Source organism: Pseudogymnoascus destructans (genome assembly GCF_001641265.1).
Source record: "Pseudogymnoascus destructans isolate 20631-21 unplaced genomic scaffold scaffold_2, whole genome shotgun sequence".
In the NCBI taxonomy this organism is placed as follows: Eukaryota; Fungi; Ascomycota; class Leotiomycetes; order Thelebolales; family Thelebolaceae; genus Pseudogymnoascus; species Pseudogymnoascus destructans.
This window is the reverse complement of record NW_020167521.1, coordinates 1,374,237-1,391,184: the sequence shown is the minus strand read 5'-3', so window position 1 is coordinate 1,391,184 and position 16,948 is coordinate 1,374,237. Positions and strand designations below refer to the sequence as shown.

At 52.9% G+C, this 16,948-nt stretch overlaps 8 protein-coding genes across 8 annotated transcripts; 3 read left to right on the top strand and 5 right to left on the bottom strand.

Annotated features, from left to right (window-relative positions):
* Positions 1-190: 190 nt before the first annotated feature.
* VC83_01068 (uncharacterized protein) lies at positions 191-813 on the bottom strand (the record flags this gene model as incomplete). The annotated part of the gene is made up of 2 exons (XM_024464753.1): positions 191-567; positions 627-813. The coding sequence occupies 2 exons, from the start codon at positions 811-813 to the stop codon at positions 191-193; spliced, it is 564 nt and encodes a 187-aa protein (XP_024327823.1).
* Positions 814-1,797: 984 nt separating this feature from the next.
* Positions 1,798-5,781, top strand: VC83_01067 (uncharacterized protein). Its single transcript, XM_024464752.1, has 6 exons — positions 1,798-2,672; positions 2,724-3,147; positions 3,233-3,502; positions 3,551-4,226; positions 4,281-4,520; positions 4,579-5,781. Exons 1-6 carry the CDS (start codon positions 2,348-2,350, stop codon positions 5,338-5,340), a joined length of 2,697 nt encoding a protein of 898 aa, XP_024327832.1. The 5' UTR covers positions 1,798-2,347; the 3' UTR covers positions 5,341-5,781.
* A 658-nt stretch (positions 5,782-6,439) lies between these two features.
* VC83_01066 (uncharacterized protein) lies at positions 6,440-8,062 on the bottom strand. The gene is made up of 2 exons (XM_024464751.1): positions 7,613-8,062; positions 6,440-7,547 (listed from the first exon to the last, which is right to left on the bottom strand). Exons 1-2 carry the CDS (start codon positions 7,904-7,906, stop codon positions 6,684-6,686), a joined length of 1,158 nt encoding a protein of 385 aa, XP_024327831.1. The 5' UTR covers positions 7,907-8,062; the 3' UTR covers positions 6,440-6,683.
* Positions 8,063-8,072: 10 nt separating this feature from the next.
* MDM1 (Intermediate filament protein) lies at positions 8,073-12,104 on the bottom strand. Its single transcript, XM_024464750.1, has 2 exons — positions 8,414-12,104; positions 8,073-8,356 (listed from the first exon to the last, which is right to left on the bottom strand). Exons 1-2 carry the CDS (start codon positions 12,046-12,048, stop codon positions 8,290-8,292), a joined length of 3,702 nt encoding a protein of 1,233 aa, XP_024327830.1. The 5' UTR covers positions 12,049-12,104; the 3' UTR covers positions 8,073-8,289.
* A 189-nt stretch (positions 12,105-12,293) lies between these two features.
* On the bottom strand, positions 12,294-13,280 carry TRM8 (tRNA (guanine-N(7)-)-methyltransferase (tRNA(m7G46)-methyltransferase); the record flags this gene model as incomplete). Its single annotated transcript, XM_024464749.1, has 3 exons — positions 12,294-12,820; positions 12,871-13,088; positions 13,138-13,280. 3 exons carry the CDS (start codon positions 13,278-13,280, stop codon positions 12,294-12,296), a joined length of 888 nt encoding a protein of 295 aa, XP_024327829.1.
* Positions 13,281-13,459: 179 nt separating this feature from the next.
* VC83_01062 (uncharacterized protein) lies at positions 13,460-15,421 on the bottom strand. The gene is made up of 2 exons (XM_024464747.1): positions 15,315-15,421; positions 13,460-15,254 (listed from the first exon to the last, which is right to left on the bottom strand). The coding sequence occupies exons 1-2, from the start codon at positions 15,349-15,351 to the stop codon at positions 14,185-14,187; spliced, it is 1,107 nt and encodes a 368-aa protein (XP_024327827.1). The 5' UTR covers positions 15,352-15,421; the 3' UTR covers positions 13,460-14,184.
* On the top strand, positions 13,711-14,160 carry VC83_01063 (uncharacterized protein; the record flags this gene model as incomplete). The annotated part of the gene is made up of 2 exons (XM_024464748.1): positions 13,711-13,776; positions 13,843-14,160. 2 exons carry the CDS (start codon positions 13,711-13,713, stop codon positions 14,158-14,160), a joined length of 384 nt encoding a protein of 127 aa, XP_024327828.1.
* Positions 15,422-15,495: 74 nt separating the features above from the next.
* VC83_01061 (uncharacterized protein) lies at positions 15,496-16,779 on the top strand (the record flags this gene model as incomplete). Its single annotated transcript, XM_024464746.1, has 2 exons — positions 15,496-15,518; positions 15,690-16,779. 2 exons carry the CDS (start codon positions 15,496-15,498, stop codon positions 16,777-16,779), a joined length of 1,113 nt encoding a protein of 370 aa, XP_024327826.1.
* Between the last annotated feature and the right edge of the window lie 169 nt (positions 16,780-16,948).

Sequence of the window (16,948 nt, the reverse complement as noted above, 5' to 3'; positions counted from 1 at the left end):
TGGCATGATTCAGGCGCCTCGCCACGTCCCATGTCCCACATACGCTGGTTCAGAGGTCGGAACACAGGCGTGTAAATCCTCTTCATATCACGAACCCAGGAGCCGTCGGACTCAAAGAATTCATTGCGATGCTCCCATGCATCCCACCAGCGAGCGGGCGGCGAGCCAAGCGTAATTACCATTTCAGCTATTATATCATCTCGGTCCCAGCCAAATGTTTCCAAGAGAGCAGGACTTCGTAGAGATTGACGGCGAGTGTCCAGATGTCGGCAGCTTGAGTGATGGGGTCGTTGAAGAAGTCTTCGGGGGGAAGGTAGAGAGCAGGTGTATGAAGCTTGGGGGATAGCTTGATTGCAACCACGAATGAGGTCCCATAGCCGGATATCGTAACTGCCGGCATCTTGATGTGCATTGGGTAAACAGCATATGGCGGTGCGTGAGGTTCAACTGCCGCGCCATCAACCCTCATGACGGGAGCCTTGTCTAGGCGGTAACGATTGTAGAGCTCGTTGTGACTGAGACAGTCTAAATCTGGACCGCATAGGAGGAAGTTTCGCGTGTGTAGATCTGGACAGAGTGAGAACCGTGGGACATGTAGCTATGAAGCTTGTGGATTTAAAACCTACCACCACGACATAATCCACGGGAGTGCAGATAGGAAACCCCCATGATGAGCTGAGCGGCGATGGACCTTGCAGTCTCAGTATGTACGAGGCAAACGTGATGCCCGTTAGGGCCATCGAATGAAAACTCGTCGAGTAAACGTGGAATGAACCGCTGCCCTAGGTGCGTCGAGTCGTCGCTACGGAGCATCCGGAGAATACTGCCTTCAGTGCTTTTTGAAGATTCACTAGCAACGAAGATCTTCAATGATACATAGCGTTGCAGGCGTTTGTCACGGGCTAGCCAAATCGTTGGATAACCACCAAACCCAAGCTTGTGGACAACCTCGTATCGGCCATCGTGGAAACAGTCCGCGATGATGGTAGGGTGATAGCCGCCAATTGTATAATCATAACTTGGAAACACGCCTTTTCCCGGCCTTAGCCACGGAAATAGCCTATTTCGCAGGCTCGCATCCCACTCTGTCCCTACAACCTTAAATATTAGACATCGGCATCTTAAATTCGTCCAAGCTCGCACTCCTTGATAGCCTCCAGGCCAAAGAAGGCGACATTTGTAATGGGCATGAGTGATGGAGATGGAAACGGATAGGCGCAGCGAGTAAGGGTAAAGAGGTCCATCTGGCGGTCAAGCGGGGAGGAACGGCCCTTGGCAAGTATCTCAAGCCTGGTCAGCCTCGCCCGTCTATCCTACCATGGCGGGCACAGGGCTGCGAGGGCAGTAAGCATATCTAGGATCATCATCAGGTCGGTGCCTACGCAACCCACTTTGGAACGGGTCCCATACGCGTTTGGGCGCGAGGAAGCCCCCCGTCCGCGGCGGCGCCATGCGATTCTGGGTGTCCGGGTCGCGGATTGCTGGATAGGACCTGGCTGGGGTTGCATGTCAGCGGCGGCGGAATGCTCTACTGACTCGCTTGGCCTGTCTCACGACGGTCTAAACCCATGGCATCAGATCAAATATCCCCTCTTGACTCGGACGCGGTGTTTGACAGGAGGGAGGAAGGGATGAGTGTATGGGTGTCGGAGGATATACGACCGCTACAAAAATAGGTGATGTGATATTCCGCCAAGGTAACTTAGTGTCCCTCGGTGGTGTGTTGGAGGTCCCCTACCCCAGCCAATTGATTTGTCACTCAGCCGCCCCTTGGTCACAAATGGAGTAAGTTAAGTTGTAAGTTAGTGGTTTGCAGTAGGATGCACTCTTTCTATGTTTTAATAAGTTATGCCTTTTGTATGGTTAATGGTTAATGCCTGCTTAAATTAATTCCTACTCGCATGTATCTCGCTTCTACCAGAGGCCGTTAGACAGGCTTTCATACTTTATACAGGCCTTCATGCCGCCCTCTTCCAGCCATCCATCCACCGAGATTCATCACCACCGTAAAGGAATCGCGCTCGTTCCTTCCACGACATTCTCGAAACCCTCGAAACCCTCGAAACCCTCGAAACCGCTGTGCGCCCTTCCGTCCGTGGTCGCTCATACATCACCCTCGCTACCTATAGTCTCCGACTCCGTTGGGGGCTTGTTGAAGGAACCCCCCAAACAGCGAACCATAAATCCTCACCGACGAGCATATTGCGGACACGCGCCGCCTTCATTCATGCACTCGAGTTCGCAGATGCACTGTCTTAGGGTCGCCGGTGCAGTACAGACCGAATCCCGATCATAGACACTCTCAGGGATAGACCCCCACCACAGATAGTCAGCACCATCACCCACAATGTCCTCGTCGAACACCTCCCCCGACACCTACTCCAACCCTACCTTCGACTCTGTTAATACGTCCACGGCCGGACAGTCATCGCACAAGCGTCGCAGAAGTACCGATGACCCAACCTCTCCCAAGGGGAACAACGCAGGCAGCGGCACACCCTCCATAAAGCGGATAGCATGTGTAATATGCAGGAAGAGAAAGCTAAAGTGCGACGGCAGCAAGCCTAGCTGCTCGACCTGCAAGCGCCTCCACCACGACTGCGCCTACGACGAGGTTCGACGCAAGAGCGGCCCAAAACGAGGATATGTGAAGGCCCTCGAGGAGAGACTGAGTATGCCGGCCCCACCCATACATATGCTACCCATCTAACTTCTACCTTTAGAGCAAGTCGAGGAGTTGCTTAAAACGCGCGACCCCTCAGCAGCGAAGAGCCCCGACCTAGCACGCTCAGCCTTTACCGCCGCGAACACCCATACGAGCACTCGGGCCATGCTTGTGACAGCGAATGCAGATTTCGGCGTCAACAACCCAGATATTGCTGTTGTCAACGACCGAGATCACGAGCGCTGGCACTACCCCGGCGATTCGCCCCAGCCGGGCATGGAGGAACTCGCTTTTGATCCGAACTTGAATATGGGGGGGATGACAATGGACCCGACGTTTACATGGGAGATGATCGGATTGGGCCTCGATGAGCCGCTGCCGCCGCAGGACACGATTGATGAGTTGCACCGGATTTATTTCGAAAAGATACACCCCTCTGTGCCAATGATACATAAGTATCGTTATTTGGCGGCTATGAACCTGTAAGTCTACCCATCGTATTTCTGTCCACGCCAAATTTCGTGGTTGGCGTGATTCCGATTGGTATGGAAGCTTATGCCACACAAGTGCTCCGAATCAACGGCCTCCAGTTTGTCTGCGATACGCGATGTGGACACTGGCGTGTTCCGTCACAGACAAATTCTTGGGCCTGAAAGACCACTTCTACCAGAGATCTCGCAAATACGTTGAGCAGGACTACCTGAAGGGACACGGCGAGCATTTGATATCCGTCGGCCACGCGCAGACTCATATCCTTCTAAGCACGTACGAGTTCAAGATGATGTATTTCCCAAGGGCATGGATGAGTACTGGCTCGGGTATTAGATTATGTCAGATGTAAGTCACGACATTGAAGATAGGGGGTCGCAAATCTAACATTAGCAGGATGGGCCTACACAGGTTGGACGGAGAAGGACTGGACGTTAAGCAATGCCTCCCACCGGCACGGGACTGGACGGAGCGGGAAGAACGGCGCAGGACATTCTGGATGGCATTTGCCGAGGACCGGTACGCCAGTATAGGCACTGGGTGGCCGATGACCATCGATGAGAGGGACGTTCTCACCAATCTTCCCGCGTCAGAGGAGGCTTTTGAGAAGAGCAAGCCGGAGCAGACCACCTCGCTGTCCGAAGCATTCGGCCCCAACGGCGCAGAAAAACTCTCCGCGTTCGGCAGCATCGCCTTGATGGCGGCCCTCTTTGGCCGCAACCTCGTGCACCTTCACCGCCCCGACGCCAATGAGCTCGATTCCGACCTCAACGGCGAGTTCTGGAAGCGTCATAGACAGCTGGACAATATATTGCTGAACACGTCGTTAAAGCTACCTGAGCACCTCAAAGTATCGAACGCAAACAACCCAAATATTCACAGCCCGAATATCGTGTATGCGAACATGAATATCCACACCTCGACTATCTGTCTGCACCAGGCAGCTGTATATAAAGCAGATAAGAATCACCTCCCGGCGTCGGTAAGCAAGGAGAGTAAGATGCGCTGCATTAATGCTGCGAATGAGATCGCGGGTATCATGCGCATGATCTCCCACCTAGATCTGTCAGCTGTATGGGCCCCTCCCCTCCACCAGAAAGAACATTACGAATACTAACTTGCATAGATGAACCCCTTTATCTCCTTCTGTCTCTACGTTGCTGCGCGTGTCTTCGTGCAGTATCTTAAGAGCCGACCGGAGGACAACACGACGGGCGACGCACTGCGATTCCTGCTGGCTGCCATGAACGCAATGAAAGCTAAGAACCCGCTCACCGAGTCATTCCTCGTTCAGCTCGATGTCGACCTGGAGAGCCTCGGACTGCGAGATCCAAAATATAAGGTCCTTATCAACGGACACTTAAATGTAACCACCCTCCCCACTGCTCACACCACAATTAAACCCAAATACTAACGCCCCACAGAACCCCCAAGCGCAAATCTTCAAAGATCATCACGGTAATGGCACCGACCCATGCAACTTCCTCAAGATCGTCGACGACGTCGTCACCAGCGCGCAACCCAACTCCCCAACCACCTCCACCTCCACCGCACCCGCAACCACTACCTCCGGTCCTCCCATAACCTCCGACCGAGCACCCCCGACCTTCAGTGGCTACACCAATATCGGGATACCCTGGGTCCCCGCCGACCGTGGCTTCCCCAGCCGCCCCGGCGCCGGCACAAACCTAGGCAGCATGCCCGGCCTCGTCGTCCTCCCCAACACCAACGACACCACCTACGGCATGCAACGCCACTTCACGTCCGAGATGGAAATGGACCTCTCCTCCGGCGACGCCGCCGTCTCCGACCGCCCCACACCCTCCTCCACCGCCCCCTCCGACGGCCACCGCCCCGCCAACCTCGCACCAGCGAAGGGCTCAGGCCGCAGCTCCTTCGAGACGTCACCCGTCGCGAGCCACAACGCCGGGATTCCCGAGCAGCACCAGAACGGCGCCGCACAGGGGTTCTACCAGCAGCAGCGCGGCGAGGGGTATATTCCTGCGCTGCAGAATCAGGGCGGGATAGGATACACGATGGCGGGGTCGCGGGGGCGCGGCGCGGGGTTCGCGGGCGCGCAGTGGGAGATTGCGACGGCGCTGACGCCGATTGGGGAGGGGATGTTGAGAGAGCTGATGAGTATTGGGCCGATGGATATGGGTCCGTGGGAAGGGCGGGCTCCTTGAAGACTGATCCGAAGTCAGTTTGGGGAATGGAAGGAGAGAGAGTATATATAATTCATTAACGGCTTTTATGACGGAAGGACGGAATTTGGGGGGGCGTTTTTACTGGCGAAGGGCTGCCTCACAACTGAAGCGTCCGAAATATTTTGTTATGCGATATTCAAAGCCTGGGCTCATAGTAGCACCACAAAAAGGGCGAAGTGGCTGGGGTTGGTTGCAAGCGACGGTGGGGGCAAGGATTTGCTTTTGTTTTTAATCTGGGACTATTGGCTGGGATAACATGAAAGGGGGGTGATTTTCTATGTAAACTGCTTTTGTGGGTTTTAGTTTGCTATTTTGCTTTTTTAGCACTGATGGTGTCGCCCGATGAATCGGACGGGGGATACTTGTATGTATGGAAGCTGGGCATACACACGCGCTTTTTGAGAAATACTAAATGCGAGATTCATCACTACATGCTCTCTGTGTACTCGTGAAGTTGCTGGGGTTTGTCGTGGGTGTTGGGAGTACGAAATATTCACAAATATATCTAGCTACCTTTGAATCTAAGAACAAAGACAATGAAGTAGACAGTGAAAGATATAAGTCCTTCGAAAGCGCCATAATCCCATGGTGGACGTGGATCAGTAGATGGCATGATCCTAAATCGAGAAGCTGCAAGGATTAAAGCGGGTTTAGGCGCATGGACACATGGGTGCTCTAGTCGGTGATTGCTAGCGTAGTTTGCTTCGAAACTCTAAATTTGACGAGTTCTAGCTTCTTTATTTCCAGAAGTCGAGGAAGCGGACTCTTGGGAATAAATACTTGGTCCGTCGTCCAAGTGAGTCATACATCATCCGATGTAGACATACTTCCCACGAATTTCTGGGTATCGAACATCGCTCTTGAGAGTGGCTGGGAACTAGTTCCGCCACAATCGCCGAGTTCTGGACCTGAGGCACTAGGGACATAAGACCGGAGCTAGATCACCAATGGAACTTATCGCCCTTATTGGGCTTTTAAATAACTAGCTTGCTTAGAGGGTCTACTGTAGGGATTGTATTTCACAGTGATTATAAGCCTCTTTTTATGCATAGTTACTGTAAACTGATAAGTAAGGAATAGAGTCTATAAGCTATTCGTTGCTCCTTCATTGCTGTTATACACACTCCCTTTCTCGGGATTTGAGCGGTACAAGTAGGATATACTTTTGCCTTCAACAGGTGCCTTTTTAACAGCTCTTCCTTCATGATGATAACTTTGGGACTGATAATTTTCCCAACTACTCCTTTCTCCAAGCCATGGCCTTAACCAACTCCAGACAATACAGTTGTTGTGCGTGATACTCATACATCCATATCCATACCTCAAGCACCCTCACCTTCCTCTCCCTCCTGCGCCTTCGCTTTACTCTTCTTAAACCCCTCTTTCCCCTCACTCAAATACGCCTCCACAGTTTGACCCGCAAAGCTCCTCCCATTCATAACACGTACGCACTCCGCTGCAGCAGCCTCGTCCCTAAACCTCACACTCGCCACGCCAGCCTCCTCGAGATCGAATAACACAACATTCGTCACCTCGCCGAGCTTCGCGCACTCCTCACGGATATCCTCCTTGATATCCAACATCGCAGCCGGGTCCTCCTCTAGCTCCTCTAGTGTGAACATGTGCTTCAACACCACCAACTTTTGCGGTTTGGGTCCAGCCTCATACAACGCCTGTGGGTCATCATCATCCCAGTCCGCGAGCCTTGCATCCAGCTTCTGCGTCTTCTTAATAACCTTCGCCTTATCGCGCGCACTCGTCTTTGCCCTCTCCCTCGCCGCCTCCTTATCAGCAGTACTAGCACTACCGCTCCCCTCCTCCGCCTTAGTCTTCTTATAACTGCTATCTGCCTCCATAACACGCATCTTCCCGCTGCCACCTAGATCCGAGTACCGGAAATCCGTGTCGTCCAACAGCGTGATGGCCATGTTCACGCTGGGCGCTTTGAAGAACACGATCAGCGCGTCGCCTTTGAAGGCCCCGCTCTCGTCTGTGTATAATTTGATTCGTGGGCGCCCGCTGTCGATCTCTTCGGCGATCACGCCGCATTTGCGCGAGAAGACCTCGGCGACTTCATCAATGGTTACGTCGCGCGGGAGGCCGGTTACGTAGACTGCGGTGTTGGGTCGTGGTGGGAGTGGTGCCTTCGCTTTCTTGGGTGCTTTTACGGCGCGTCCACCGTTGTCCTGTGCTAGTTAGTAAGCGGCACCTTATGAGGATAAAGGGCAAGAGTGTAGAGAGTGCCACTCACATCTTCTCCATTGACATACTCCTTCTTCCTCTTCCTCCTCATATCCTCCACCGTCTCCTCCTCATCCACTCCCTGAACTTTATACGCCGCCTGCTGCTGCGCCGCTAGCTCATCATCAAGGACTGGGATCCACCGCATCAGCGCGTCGTCGAATTCGTACTCAGAGCCATCGTCGGCGACGAGGAGGAACTTTTGGTCGAGCTTAGAATACGAGATGCGGTCGTCGGCATCGAAGGCTTGCGGGTCAATGGGAAAGGACGAGAGCCCGTGCTTTATCGGCGATTGATTGTCCATGGCAAGGACTTGATTGAGGGGATATCGAGCGTGGGTTTGTTTATAGCTGGAGATGGGACATCTTGGAAATCGAGGGTAAGGCTGCCTCTCGGTTACACCGCCTTGGCAGAACACATTTATCTCTCGTAGCCTCGCCTGTATGATAACTGAGGGGATTTATGCAAGTGCCAAGCATCTCTATATTAATGTTATGTGCAGTAAAATCTTCAACTGTGCTATATACTAATAGAAAACGTATTCGAGTATAACCATTTAATAATAAGCTTCCCAAACTCCTTTCATTATGGGTTGGATGGTCACATTCTTTGAACCTGTGAACCCCATGCTGTGCTCCCGAACACCGACGCCAAGTCCCAACGAGACTACTTAAGACCCAAATTTGACTATGTACGAGATCCCCTGAAAAGAACATCTACTATCTCGTCCAGGAAAGTGAACATGAGATGAGAACTGTGGTCATATTAGCAAACATGCCATGTAGGGGGGTGTATTCCATGTATCACTCACTTCAACCGTGGATTATTAAGCGTAGCAAATATCCTCCTGCTTGCAGCCTGTGCATTAACACGCCCAACAACATTCCCAACCAGATCCGGAATGAGCGTCGCCAGCATAAGGCTCGCCTCCGTCCTTGTCTTGGCTTTCTGTGCCGCCGTCCGCTGCACCATCTCGCGTTTCTTCCCTCCAGGCCACATGTTGTCTTTTATCAACGTGATATATCGCATGATAGAATCCTCCACGACCAAAGTCTTTACATTTTCTCTGACTTTCCGCTCGATTGTCCCGCCTAGCAACTGGTGCAAGACCACAACAACGGCTCGGCCACGGAGCCAGTTATTCCCGCTGTTGAGCTCGAAGACCTCTAAGAAGATGTCGCAGATGGGCTTGACGAATGGCTCGAGCTCGCGGTTCTCAAAGGCATTCAGCTCCGCTTCGGCCTCGGCTGCCGTCATTGGGTCCTCGCTGACAAGGGGTGGCATGGTGGTCAGTTGATTGGTAGCTGCTGATATGAGATTCTGGCCTGCCGTTGACAGCTGGTCGAGCACTGGGATATTTCCTAGAATATCCTCCATTCCGTCCGTGACAGAGTTATAGAACCGGGTCATCATATCCTGCTTATCTTCCAAGTTGCTAGGCGCCTCTGTACCAGGAGCAATGGCGCTCTGTGACAGGAAAGAGCGCAGATCTCGGCTGCGACAGACGTCTGGTAGGAGAAGTAGCTCTCGCAGGTATTTCTCTAGAGCAAGGCGGCGTTTATGTAAGAAGTCGCTTCGAAGTTTCATAACCATCCTCCTCCGAGGGAAATCGAGGTGGCGGACAGAAGGATACTTCTCTCGAAGCTTCTGATGCAGCTCGAGAAACTCGCTGTATCGCCGAGTGACTGCCCAAGAAGCAGCAGTCATTTGCTCACCAGCTTTCCGTTGTACTTCCACGACATATATAGCAAATTCTCGCCCATCTTCGTCTTTACCAACCATGATAGATTTAATCCTGATCGTGGAGCGGCCATATAAGCTGTTATCGCTCTCTTGCACAACATATTGTTGTCTTTGGAGCTCTTTACGCCTGATCTCGCGTTGCAAGCTGGCCTTGGACTTCCGTAAAATTCGTAGTTCTGCAGTATTGTTGGTGAGCTCAGCTTTTCTAGTAAGAGATTCCACAACTGCGTTCTGTGCAATTAAACGCTCAATGTCGGTAGTTAGGACTGTTATAGCTTCCGCAAGACCCAAGTCGCCTGGCGCTGCCTCGTGAATTTGATCAGTAAAATCCTCTTTATCCTCATCTGGATCATCATGCTCGTCAGATAGAAATTTCTCCTCGTCGCCAAATAGGTCATCATCCGTGAAGACTCCAATACGCGACGATGTGTTCACAAGACCAAGAGACGCAATGTTTGGCCTGCCACCTTCTTTCTGCGACGAGTCATGAGAGATAACATCAATTGAGTTCCGCGGAGACCCTTCTGGCTTGCCAAACAAAAGGCTTGTAGCAGGAGATCCATTGTCGAATAAGGATCCACGCAAATCGTCAACATTAGGGGCATCTTCCATGATATCGTTGAGTGCCGCTTCCATTGCCTTGACAATTTGATTATCTGGTGCAGCTGGTCCGTCATTATGGTCTCCATCCTGGTCCAGACTATGCACAGAACCAGCAAGAGCCTCACTATCTGCATCGTCGTCATCGAAAAGCGGCGAATCACCGTCACCATCAAGAGAGCGGCGAGAATTCGCGAGATCCATAACATTACGCCGCTGCATACTTGGTAGGTCGGCAGATGACTGCGATGCGCGATGCAATGCCATCTTCCTTTGTGGTTGCTGTAACGAGACTCTGGATACTGCCTTGGGCTTTGGATGAAGTGATTGGGCGGTATCAATCCTAGGCGGCAAAGCTGGCCTGTCTTGGTCGTCGAATGGGTTGTGGGACATTGAGGCCTTTGTGTTTTTCGAAGCCTCCTGTGAGGTTAAATACTTGTAAAAAAGGTCTGATTTCTTGAATCCATCGAAGTATTCGCCCTTCATCTTTTCTAGGGCACTTGTCTGCGCGAGCAATATAGTCCTGCGCGCAGCATAGTACTGTTCTTGGGAAGCACCCTTCCCAGCCTTCAAAAAGGTCCTTACGGATTGCTTTGATGACTCTGATATATTAAGCTCAGGCTTGGATAAGTATGCGTCATGGATCTGTGCAAGATCTAATCGGTCTGCATCAGTCCATGGAGGCAGATTTGGAGGCACTTCATCATCCTCAGTTGGGTCTTCTTCGAGTGGATTCCGGAAGCCATCAACCACGATCCAGAATTGAACAAGAGGCATTACCTTCTGCCTATCCATGTACTCCATAAAATATGACAGTGCCGATGAATCATGCAAGATATCCACAAGCGACGCATTGTTAAGGTCTGAGCTAGGCCCATTATTCGAGGAAAAATCCAGGGTATTATTTCCGTTTGCGCTCCAGTTTCCGGATGCCAGATGGTTCACTCTTTGGTCTAATATCTTCTTGGCTATTTCCAGACGGCGGAGGTAGACCGAGTCTGCGGCCTCAAGTTGAGAATCCCGCTTCAGCTGACTTGACACTTCACTTCGAAAGCGGCGAGCATCTGATAAGTTATTGACCCTGCGAGCGGCACGTATGAACTTCTCGAATTTCCGCTCGTTATCATTCGGCGACAGCCGTGGAAAGGGCAGGGAGCGCTTCTCCTTCGGAGCCGGCGACGCATGCTGATCAAGAGCCGCACGCAGCTTCCGCACCGTCGACCGATCTTGGAGCATCGACCGGCCATAATTCTCCATGACTTGGTTCCAGGTATCAGGGTCGGAGGCTACCTGCATCACAGGGAACAGGACGGCGCAGCTCACCAACTCCTCGATGAGAACCGTCACCACTTTGCTTGATATCAGGCTTTCTGGCACCACTTTGGGGATGATTTCCTTCGCCAATGTCCGCAGATGCTCCTGCTGCACAAGCCGTGTATCTGAATATGCCAGCGATGCTGCGGGGTGCAGCTTGCCATCTCTGTATTTTGCGGCGATCGCAAGGTCCAACTCTTCTGATTCTGTAACGTTCCGATTGAGGTGCTTTCCCCGTACAACTCTCTCCGCATGGTAGAAATCCTTAAAGTGAGCCGTAAGTATCGGCACGAATCGCTCGATCACCACCTCGACCAGGTCTATTGATAACAGCCTGTCCTTGATATCGACGAGCGCATCCCTTATCCCCTTGTCGACCTCGTTGGTGAAGCTTGGGTTGCGACTTATGTTGGAGTACCAGGACTTGACGAAGTCCCGCACTATATATTCGAGGAGCTCGTCGAGAGAAGCGGATATGAGGAAGGACTCTGGGTATAATGGTCGTGGGTCGTATGGCTGTCGACTTGGGAGCTTGGCAAGTTCCTCTCGCCATGCTTCTGTGCCCAGGAAATCGGGCCCTCGGGGGCGGATAATTTTGCTCTTTGAGCTATAGCTAGAGCCCCTCGTAGTCGTTAGGACAATCGCTGCGAGCCCAAGGACGGTGACCAGGATGCCAGCCACGAACGCCCAAGCTGTCCAGCGCAAGGACGGTATTAGGCTAGTGACCCCTCCCCAGGCGAAGAAAATGGCGATCCCTGCTAGGATCACATCTCTTCTGCTCAGGGCCATAGTCTATATGGACTATTCGTCGTTTTGTTCGTCATCATATGGGGTAGCAACGGGAGCTCTGGTTATCTGATAGGCATGTGCTACTGTGCGGCGGTCGGCTGGTCGCGTAATTATATTGCCGCGCGGAATCAAGGTGAGACATAATATCCAAACATATTTTACGAGTTTACTCATTCACACAAATACAAGAACACTGGAAGATAATATTGACTTGACAGTCATGAAAATTGAACTATGCTTTGAATTTATGACTTAAGCAGCCTCAGCGGCCGCCCCGCCTCTGAAGGCCACGGTGGTTCCTCTCTCCGGCGATAGCAAGCAACAAACTTCATGCCCTTGTTACGCTCCACCTTCTTCCCCTCCTCCGTCTCAGTTCTCATAATATGTACACACTTATCCGCCTCCTGTTCCTCATCGGTCAACCTTTCGAATGACGGATGCGCATCAAAGTGCTGCACCATCCACTTGTGCAGGTCCTCCACATCCGTGATAGTGTAGATGACCCCCCCTGGTCGCACAGAATATGCGTACTCCGAATTTAATGAGAGTGACACAATCCGCGCCTTGTGTTTCCTGGTCTTGAAATGGGGGTCTGGGAAGCAGAGGAAGATCTTCGAGAGCTGTCCCTTCTTGAAGAAGTTGGGGAGGAACTTCATCGTGTTTGCTCGGAGGCAGGATGCGTTTTGATAGGCGTTGCTATCTGGGTGTTGCGCACGCAGGGCCTTGATGCGCTCATGTACATATTCTGTTACTTGTGTTCGGATTTCCAGGCCTGTTGTCGTTAGTATGGCACTATAGCGCAGATGAATTGAGAGTACATACCCAATATGAGCTGGTCTGGGAAGTGAGGAGCGAGCGCCACCGTTAAACCACCAAAGCCGCAGCCAATATCGGCAATCTCTACGTCTTTTGTCAACGGCCTTGGTTTGGCGCTTGCTTCTCTGCCCTCCATGGTCTCATTATCCTCGTCTTTCGCTGGTAACGGCGCAACATATGCGGGGTAGTAGGACGACCAGTCCATTGCTGCTGGGCTAACTGGGCTTCAAAAAATTAGGTACAAGCTTATTATAAGCATATCAGACTACTCACTATGTCAATTGATGGTCTGAGAACGGATTGGCATGCGCCCTCTGCCTGTAGAATTTCTTCTTGGGAAGCTCCGTGCCGCCCTCATCCCGCTGAGCGGCGCGGTACTCCTCTCTCTTCTGCTTCTTTCCAGCCGCACCTGCCATGATGCCCGATGTATAATATGGTTCGCCTGGTACAAATGAGTTATGTTGTTGGTACAGACGGTAATGGCGCAAAGATAGTGAGACCTGGCGGCTTGCGACTCCAAAGACTATTCAGGTTATCGGCGGTCATCTTTATCTTAGCGCCGTTCACACATGACGACGGGTAAGGACCCCTGTACCCGTCAAGGTCGTGCTGTTACTCTTTAACTTTCAGTCCGCGCCAGGCAAGAGCTGATCAGCGCAAAGTGATAGATCTTCTTTCTGCGCCATTCCCATCCGCCGATCAAGTCTGCGCCAAGCTCTCATATCCTGTGGAGGAATCGCAGCTGAGAAGACGATAATAATCGAGCCCAGGCTTCGAATCTGATCGACCGTGAACACTGAGGGGGAACAACTATCGCTCGTGTGCACACATCGCCAGCTCGAGACGATGTCGTGGTCATCTATTCTCCCCAGCAACCTTGAGTACATAGAGGTCTGGATTACTCGATTATTTGTAAGTCAGGATTTATTCATGTCCCTACTGGAATATCTACTTGAGCGACAACTGACATTATCACAGCTTATTCTGGGCGGCCTAGTGCTGGGGCCATGGCTCCTACTCGTAGTCTACGACTTCTTCGTTTACATCTTCCGAATAGTCGCATATGAGGTCCCTTTCATCGGTGGGAGAGCGCAGAACCGCCCCAGGCCACGAGCACCGAGCTTGAGCGAGCGACCGAGCGGACAGCCTCGGGAATTCAGAATGTCGGTACCAGTCATATCAATACCACCAGAAGCAGGGCGGCAAGACGAGCAAGGCGGAGCAGAGAGCATACAAAGACTTCAGGAAGGCCAAAATCGTCGGAGGACGTCTCCGAACCCTCCAGCAAATGAATAACTGTCTACTTTTCGTCTATCATAATCATAGCTGGGCAACGACCTTCAGCAGATCTCCCACAACACCCATGGCGGTTACCTCGCCTCCCGCGCCACTGCCCTGGATAATAAGAGGGCTGGCACTATATCTCTTCGTGTAGAAGCTTATGATATTATCACTTCCCTTTAGCGCCGCAATCGGATGCGACTTGTCGAACATCTCTAGCCCGACCTTGACCTCGCCCTTAGCCACATCGATACTCCCCACGAATCTGACGACCTTTCCTTGCGCCTGGGCAGCCAGCTTCACCTCTTCCATCTGTGAGTCGAACTCGGGTAGTCTCTGCATGAACTCGTCGCCGCTGGAGCAGCTCTCCAGCTCCTTGGGGATCAAGCTCTGCACCGGGAAGGAGGTGGGGGACTCGATCTTCAGCCCCACAAGTCTCGCCAGGATGGTCAGCTTCCTCGCAACATCCAGACCGTTTAAGTCATCTCTTGGATCCGGCTCAGTGTACCCAAGCTCCTTAGCCTTCTTAACCTCAGCAGCCCACTTCCCGCCCTCCCCCTCCGTCGGCGCAAACGAGTTAAACAAGAACGACATAGTCCCGCTAAACACGCCCTCGATCTTGGTAACCTCATCCCCCGTCTCCACCAAGTCCTTCACCGTAGAGATAACCGGCAACCCCGCGCCCACGGAACTCTCATGATAAACCTTGGCCCCCGACTTCGCCGCCGCCCCAAAGATAGCCTCCCACAGCGCATACGACCCCGAGAACGCCTTCTTATTCGGCGTCACAACACTAACCCCCTTCGCCAGGAACTCCGGATACTGCTCCGCCACATCCTGCGCACTGGTGTTATCAACCACCACCGCCTTCCCCGGCGCCGCAGCGAGGTACTCAATCAACTTAGCCGTGGAGAGGACGTCCTGCTTCGATGCTGCTACGGTTTCGGCGCTGGTGTCGAGAGAGAGGGGGGAGTAGTCGGCGCTGTAGATGTTGGTCGTGCTGCGCGACATGAAGACGACTGCGAGGGCTGGGTTGCGCGGGTTCTTGGCCAGGCGCTCGGTGACGCCTTTGAGTTGCGAGAGGAAGCATTTTCCTACCCCGCCCACACCTGCGATTCATCAGTGTTTGCTCAATGCTAGAGATGGAGGGGGGGGTTAGGGTTACGTACCGATGATACCAATGAAAACAGTCTTCTGAGCAGCCATTTTGACGTGATTGTATATGATTGATTTATCTCTAAATGTTGTTTTTCAAAGTTTCCAAGCTTGGAGGAGAGCGATTGCGTGAATCGGAGGTTGGCGGACCATTACATACTGCCAATAGTGGGGGTTTGTAGGGTGGTGGGGAGGATGGTGCCGCTAAGCTGGTTTGGGTGCGCGTTCTGTCACCGCCGTGGACATGTTGGAGCACAATCGAACCGCGAGTTTAGTGTCGCGAACACCTGTTTAGGACCTTATCGACTGCGTCCAATTCACCTCCGCATCACCCCCCAAGTCTCGCATAAGTCTCTCTAAATGTCGCCATAACCAACCTCTCGATCCAGCGCTCCTACCGACCTAAAAATATCCCTACAACCCTACACTTTGCGACGCCTGTTTCTCGACCTTACACCTGCCAGCCACGCCCCCCACGAGACACCTCGCCTCACCTCACCGCAACAGAGAAAAACAAACCATGTCCTCCCACCTCTCCAAAACCGACACGCACCTCTACCGTCCTTCCTCCTCCTCCCTCCCCCCCACCAAACGCTCCAAAACCCCCCCTCCACCCAAACCCCCTCCTCCCTCTCCTTCACATCCACCCTCTCCTCCCTCCTCTCTCGCCCCCCCTCCCCCCCCGGCTCACGCGCCAGCCGCGCACGGGCGGGGAAGAAAGACGATATCTTCACCGCGCACCGGCGGCGTCGGAAGGATAAAGATGCGAGAGGGAGGGAGGGGGAACAGGATATCGGCGGCGTGGATGAAGAGACGTTAGAGAGGTCGAGGAGGAAGATGGAGGAAAAAGCTAAGAGGTATAAGGCGATGAAGAGGGGGGATGTGGATGTGCAGGAGGGAGGGGAGGGGGCGGGGGGATTGGTGGAGTGGGATAGGAAGTGGACTGAAGCTGGCGAGAAGGGGGAGGGCAGCGAGGATGATAGTGAACTTGAGGAGGGCCGGGGGACGTTTGCAGATCTGGAGAAGGTGGAGTTTGAGGATGAGTATGGGCGCTTGAGGGAAGGCACCAAAGCCGAGCGCGACCGCATGCACCGCCGTCTCCGCAACCAACTCCGCGGCGCCGAAGAACTAGACCGCATGTCCGCCCGCCCCGCCATGCCAGAGGGACTCATCCACGGCGCCGCCATCCAAAGCTCCGCCTTCAACCCCGACGCAGAAATTGAAGTTAAAATGGGCGAACTAGCACGAAAACGTGATCGCAGCCCTACACCCCCCGAAGCGGTGCATTATGATAGTAGGAAGGAGGTTAGGAGTCGGGGGGTGGGGTTTTATCAGTTTTCGAGAGAGGGGGGTGGGAGGAAGGGGGAGATGGAGGGGTTGGAGGGGTTGAGGAGGGAGACTGTTGGGGCGAGGGGGGAGGATGGGGGTGGTGGGGATGGGGGGGGAAGGGGGAGGAAGGGGGGTTGGTGGCGAGGATGAAGGCGAGGAGGGAGGCGGAGGTGTTTTTGGAGGGGTTGGAGGGGGGGAATTGGGGAGGGAGGAAGTAATTACAGTGTTTTCAAGGCCGCAAGTAAAATAATTGGGACTAGGTAGGGGACAAGGAGGTGCGGTAACGTGTGTGTGTACGTACATAATTTATATACTTCAC

Coding starts and splice junctions, on each gene's coding strand:
- VC83_01067 (XM_024464752.1), top strand. CDS start 2,348: ATGTCCTCGTCGAACACCTCCCCCGACACCTACTCCAACCCTACCTTC. Junction 4,227..4,280: donor CCCACCTAGATCTGTCAGCT/GTATGGGCCCCT, acceptor TAACTTGCATAG/ATGAACCCCTTTATCTCCTT. Junction 4,521..4,578: donor TTATCAACGGACACTTAAAT/GTAACCACCCTC, acceptor AACGCCCCACAG/AACCCCCAAGCGCAAATCTT.
- VC83_01066 (XM_024464751.1), bottom strand. CDS start 7,906: ATGGACAATCAATCGCCGATAAAGCACGGGCTCTCGTCCTTTCCCATT. Junction 7,548..7,612: donor AGTATGTCAATGGAGAAGAT/GTGAGTGGCACT, acceptor TAACTAGCACAG/GACAACGGTGGACGCGCCGT.
- MDM1 (XM_024464750.1), bottom strand. CDS start 12,048: ATGGCCCTGAGCAGAAGAGATGTGATCCTAGCAGGGATCGCCATTTTC. Junction 8,357..8,413: donor CTTAATAATCCACGGTTGAA/GTGAGTGATACA, acceptor ATATGACCACAG/TTCTCATCTCATGTTCACTT.
- VC83_01062 (XM_024464747.1), bottom strand. CDS start 15,351: ATGGCTGCTCAGAAGACTGTTTTCATTGGTATCATCG. Junction 15,255..15,314: donor TGTTTTCATTGGTATCATCG/GTACGTAACCCT, acceptor GATGAATCGCAG/GTGTGGGCGGGGTAGGAAAA.